At 39.6% G+C, this 5218-nt stretch overlaps 1 protein-coding gene across 1 annotated transcript; it reads left to right on the top strand.

Annotated features, from left to right (window-relative positions):
• Positions 1-513: 513 nt before the first annotated feature.
• LOC125526516 (disease resistance protein SUMM2-like) lies at positions 514-3955 on the top strand. Its single transcript, XM_048691190.1, has 6 exons — positions 514-666; positions 875-1040; positions 1259-1349; positions 1712-2416; positions 2514-2687; positions 3672-3955. The coding sequence occupies exons 1-5, from the start codon at positions 558-560 to the stop codon at positions 2685-2687; spliced, it is 1245 nt and encodes a 414-aa protein (XP_048547147.1). The 5' UTR covers positions 514-557; the 3' UTR covers positions 3672-3955.
• Positions 3956-5218: the final 1263 nt, after the last annotated feature.

Genomic DNA, 5218 nt, shown 5'->3' with positions numbered 1-5218 from the left:
ACGGGCTCTAGAGAAAAGTTCTCACAGTGGCAAAAATGTGTAATGTGTAGTGCCTGGAACCAGTTCTCTATTGGTACACGACTTTTTCTCGATTCATCTTGTTCGACACACAGGTTTCCTACAAAAAAGTATACTGTGAGCATGATCTAGCACTAGCATATCATGTGCAGAACAAAAAGCAGCAAACAAAGCAGAGACAAACCTTGTGTCTTGGGGTAGACCACATCTCCACTAGAGGTTGCCATTCACCGTCCGTCAGATCTGGCACCGGAGACTTGATGCTGACTTTGTTTGCAGCTATGGTATCAAAATACTTCTTCTTGATCTGATGGCGTCTGTTCTTTGAATTTTTCTGTAGAATATCTTTGCACGCGGTCTTGATGGTCTCCGAGTCCGTGTTCATCTCAAAATTTGCCTACCAAGACATCAAACAAGGTAGGAACAATATTAGTGATCATGCATAGTGATACGTCTCCAATGTATATATCTACTTTTTCTCACGCTTTCCTCTTGATGTTTAATATACTGAAGGATGGCATGTTGGTTTGTTTGTCCAGATGTTGATCGCTTTCACATCTTTCGAGGCCATTTTCATTATCGAAAGGTTTGATGATTGGGCAGGAACAAAGTCGTTTGAATCAACAAGCTACTGGTTATGGGCAGCAGGTTAGTATTATTCTTTCTCAATATAATGCATGTATTTTCATTTTTGTGTAGGTTGCTATTTCTGATTCACCTCAATGTACTTGGTTTTTTGATAGTTCATTTCTCATAGGACATGAACTTCTGGTTGTTCTTACTGAAAGTGCAATTCAATATGACCTAAGTTATACAATCTGATTTTTTTTTCTTCTATTGAAAATAATAATTTCAGGATTTTACGTTCTTGCAAGAGTAGAAGAGGTTGCAGACAAACCAATTTATACGTGGACACTTCATATTGTCAGCGGGCATACTCTTGGTCATTTATGTGCTGCAATGGTGCCTCTTTGTTTTATTCTCATGTTAGTGAAAAGGACAAGGCCAATTCAACCAGAAAGGTATGAACTGATAATTCCGTAGACTCCATGATTGTCTGCACTTTATTTCTTTATGTGTAAAGTGGAATTTTGACGTTGGCTCGCCAAGCCTATCACAACCCTCCTTTACTCGGACTTGGGACCGGCTATGTTGAGACAACATAGGCGGAGTTGTCTTGTAGGGTACAAACAAAGAGTATAATTTTGATTACATGATCTGACAATTTCTCTCGTTTCAGACACATGATTGTGCATCATCAATTAAAGCTTGCTTTCATGGTCTGCTTATTGGTGCCCAAGATGATCTACCTATGGATGCCCAAGTTACAGGTATGATAATCTGCTGATCCATGTCCGAGCAAATAAGAGTCACTCCACATATTGACCATGTTGCTGCTTTGACTAGAGGCCTGACACTACACTAATTACTAACCTCCCTTGACAATTGACTCATTCCATGCCTATTATGTGTATTATATTATTGAGGTAATTATACAATGATAACTTTACTTCCATGTGTCATGCTTTCTCCACAATTTTATTTAGTAAAATCTGTCTCTCTAGCATGCGTGTGATTCTTGCATTGATATTCATTTATTTGGATAACCTAATTAACTTATTCCACACTCATGCAAATTAGACAAGTGTTTTTTCATGTGTGACTTATTGACTGTGTTGTTGCTCTGAATCAGGTTAGTGCCATAATGTATGAAATCAGCATTTTGATGTGGGAGTTCAGTGCTCGTTATGTGGCTAATCAGGCAAATACCTCTGAGGAGCGAGGAATGTTAGAAACCCCAATTCGTGCTCGGCAAATAGTGCCTCGTATTCGCGGCATTTATGGGATGGACATTTATAAGAATAAGGTCTTAGAATTCTTACAAAGTGAACGATCGGATGAGTCTATATTTGGATTATGGGGCACGTCGGGTGTTGGCAAGACACGGCTTCTTTCACTCATCGCTGATAGCTATGCTGATTCATTTCGTCATGTCATATTTCTTGATGGTGGCAGTAGCGTGAGAGTTATGCAAAATCATTTCGCATATTTTTTGAAATTGGATTGGGAGGCAATCTCATTGTTAGAGGAGCATTACCGAGCTAAAATCATCATGGAGTACCTAGAGCATGTCAGTTTTTTGGTTCTGTTAGACGATGTGCAAGATGAAGTCTACCCAGATTTGACAGCTGTTGGTTTGCCGATGGCTCTTGGGCATCGGCAAAAGGTTATTCTTACGTCGAGGAGTCAGGTAGTATGTGCTCGCATGGGATGCACCATATCAAACACTCTGGAGATGAAGTGTCTCGGGGATGAAGATGCTTGGAGTCTTTTCGAGTATAATGCGGGAGTTAAAATCACAGAAGCTGATAATGAAATTTGTGAATATGCAAAACAGGTAATATATATTTTTACAGAATAACTTTTTCAGATATACTTTTAACATAACAAATAAAAACTGTGCACTATAATTTATAGTTTATATTGGTTATTAGATGGTTTCAGCATGTGGAGGGTTGCCTAGAGCCATATGTGCTATTGGCATAGGCGTAGCCGGAGCCACTTGCAGGGGAAAACATCCAGATGATTGGTGGTTTACCTACAAGCGTTTCAAGGGTAAAAATCTGCCACCAGAACGAATGGAAGAAATAGTCCCTGTTCTGGTTTAGGTAAGTGAAAACTCTAAAGTAGTGTGTGATAGCAGATTGTACATGCGTGAGTGCTCAAGAAATACCCCTGGCAAAAGCAAATGCATACTCCCTCCCGTGCCATATTAGTTATCGCTCAAACGTATCTATCTACATCTAGATACATCCGTCTGAGCGACAATTAATATGGGACGGAGGGAGTATTTCTGAAGGGAAAATTACTTGGTAGTAGTTCTCATTATGAGGCTTGAATAAATTCAAGGCCTTGCACGGATGCCTTGTTCATGATGGTGAAGGAAATCATTCCAGAGATCGCTTAACATCAAAGTTTAGGAAACCATTCAGATTTATGTCTCTGAACAGTTCTTTGTAAGCATTTTGCCATTACCTGCTCAAATCCCCAGGTTGGGCTCGAGACCAACCAGCCCCTGGGTATCCTCAGTGTCCAATTGGGGATTTTCTTTTTAGAGCTTCAGGAGTTGCATTTGGTATCAGTTTTTTTGTTGTTGATATATTCTTCTTGAGGACAATTCAAGCCATTAGATGTAAAACACTGAGAGAACACATAACTGAATAATCTGTGCTAGGCATAGCTGTAACTTTAGCTGCACCAGTATTGCCAGGATATGAAGTTGCATGATCAGTAGCCTGCCTCTCTAAGTCTTGCATCTGAGTCCAGCGGATAGACTTTGATGGAAGATTTACTCGCACAAGTTGTAGTATTAGGCGGCACATTTTATATGGCTGAGTGTTAAAAAAGGAGTAGATAGCACAACCCTTGGGATTTGTGTGACATTTGCACAGCAATCAAAGAGGAATCAAGTGCATGTAATTACTATTTACTACTCCCTTTGTAAATTAATATAAGATCTTCAAGATCACTACTTTACAGAGGGAGTACTTGATAGGCCTAGCCTCTGCTTTAGCTTTGCAGTTGATTTCACTCTGGATTGTGTTCTTCTCTCTTATGCGTGCTCATGCGAAGGACCGCTGCTCTGGTTTCAGGCAACTTGTGCGTGGCTCCTGGGAGCTGTGGAGACATGGTTGGACTTCATTACTTGTTGCTGCCACAATGCAGTGTTGGAAGAGAGTCCAGATGGCGGCGGTTTGATGCTTACCTGTGAATATGGTGTGATATGTTTGATGATAATACTTTCTAGTATGTGTTTTCTTGACTTGTCAGTCTTCTGATGCGTAAACACAGAGCAGAACACCTTCATGCTCCTTAAGCACTCCGGACAGTTGGCCTTTTAAAAATTGTATTATATAATTGGGGCCGTCCGATCTCCTATCAACCGTCCGAGAATCGCTGCCTCGGTAAGCTGACGCCTTACACGCCATCGGCGTTGGCGTTGACGTACGGACTCGAGGTGAAGCACAACGGTCACCCTTCCCGGCCATGTTCGTCGTGATCGCTGATGGCCGCTGTCTGACATGCCAACAACGTGAGTTAAATTGCATCTATGGTCCTTGTACTAGTTGGCATGTAACACAACGGTCCTGCAATTCTGTGAAATGCTCCAATACGGTCCTTGAAGATGGAAATACGTCGTATGGTCCTGACTACGTCTCCTGATATGCACAGTACCACATGAGTGTACAGTACAGATACAGGACCCACATGTCAGCATGCAAAGAGGAATAAGATGGAAAAATAAATTGCACGCTCGGATTAGAACCCGACACCTCCTGCCAAATTGACAACACAAGCTAGCCAAATGATACCCGCGTAACGAAAATAGCTTTTTTTTAGACAAGCATATCGGATAGCTAGAACGCTACTATTGTGCTGATGCATTTTCTTACGATTTCCTTTTTATATTCTCCTAGGTTTGTGTCCATTTTCCTCATATAAAAATAAAAATAATTATTAATATACAATAAGCTGTATATTTAAATCTTTGTTATATCTTAAATATTGTGTTTCATGAACTTTTTCTAAAATTTGTACGGCTATGAAAAAAGAAATGATAGTAAAATATATTTATCTTTATTCATGACCACAAGCGTGCACAAGTATTATGTACTCTCGCTGTATTTTTAAATTACATAATTGTTTGAAAAATACAATAATTTTAGAAAATGGTTATCTTTTTGCCCTATTATTTGCCCACCAACCGTTTTTGTTTTCTCCAAGTTTGTGTTTATTTCCGCATCTTAAATTAGGTGAACAAGCACGCACAATTGTTGTGTCTTCAATGTATTTTTTAAAATGCAAAATACTTAAAAAATTGACAGCATGTTGAGCAACAGTCAACGTGTTTTGAAAATTATTGAGCAAAGCAAGCCATGGCGGATCAAATTGAAGACTGGATAGCTCGCTTTTTGTAATTTAATCATGTTATTTCATAGAACGGGCATTGGATGAACTTTTTATTTTGCTGTAGTTTGTAAATATTTTATTTTAATTAAATTACCGTAGAACCATTGTTCTACGGTCAGGGCCTAAAAACAAATACGCTGCCATGAAGCATGGCCCGAAAATATATATTAGAGCATATGCACCCAGGCCCTCTCTATCTAGCCATCCATTTTCTGCTTTAAGATTCCTG

The sequence above is a fragment of the Triticum urartu genome, unplaced genomic scaffold (genome assembly GCF_003073215.2).
Source record: "Triticum urartu cultivar G1812 unplaced genomic scaffold, Tu2.1 TuUngrouped_contig_10349, whole genome shotgun sequence".
In the NCBI taxonomy this organism is placed as follows: domain Eukaryota; kingdom Viridiplantae; phylum Streptophyta; class Magnoliopsida; order Poales; family Poaceae; genus Triticum; species Triticum urartu.
This window is presented reverse-complemented; position numbering and strand designations above follow the sequence as displayed.

Coding starts and splice junctions, on each gene's coding strand:
- LOC125526516 (XM_048691190.1), top strand. CDS start 558: ATGTTGATCGCTTTCACATCTTTCGAGGCCATTTTCATTATCGAAAGG. Junction 1,041..1,258: donor AGGCCAATTCAACCAGAAAG/GTATGAACTGAT, acceptor CTCTCGTTTCAG/ACACATGATTGTGCATCATC. Junction 2,417..2,513: donor TTTGTGAATATGCAAAACAG/GTAATATATATT, acceptor ATTGGTTATTAG/ATGGTTTCAGCATGTGGAGG.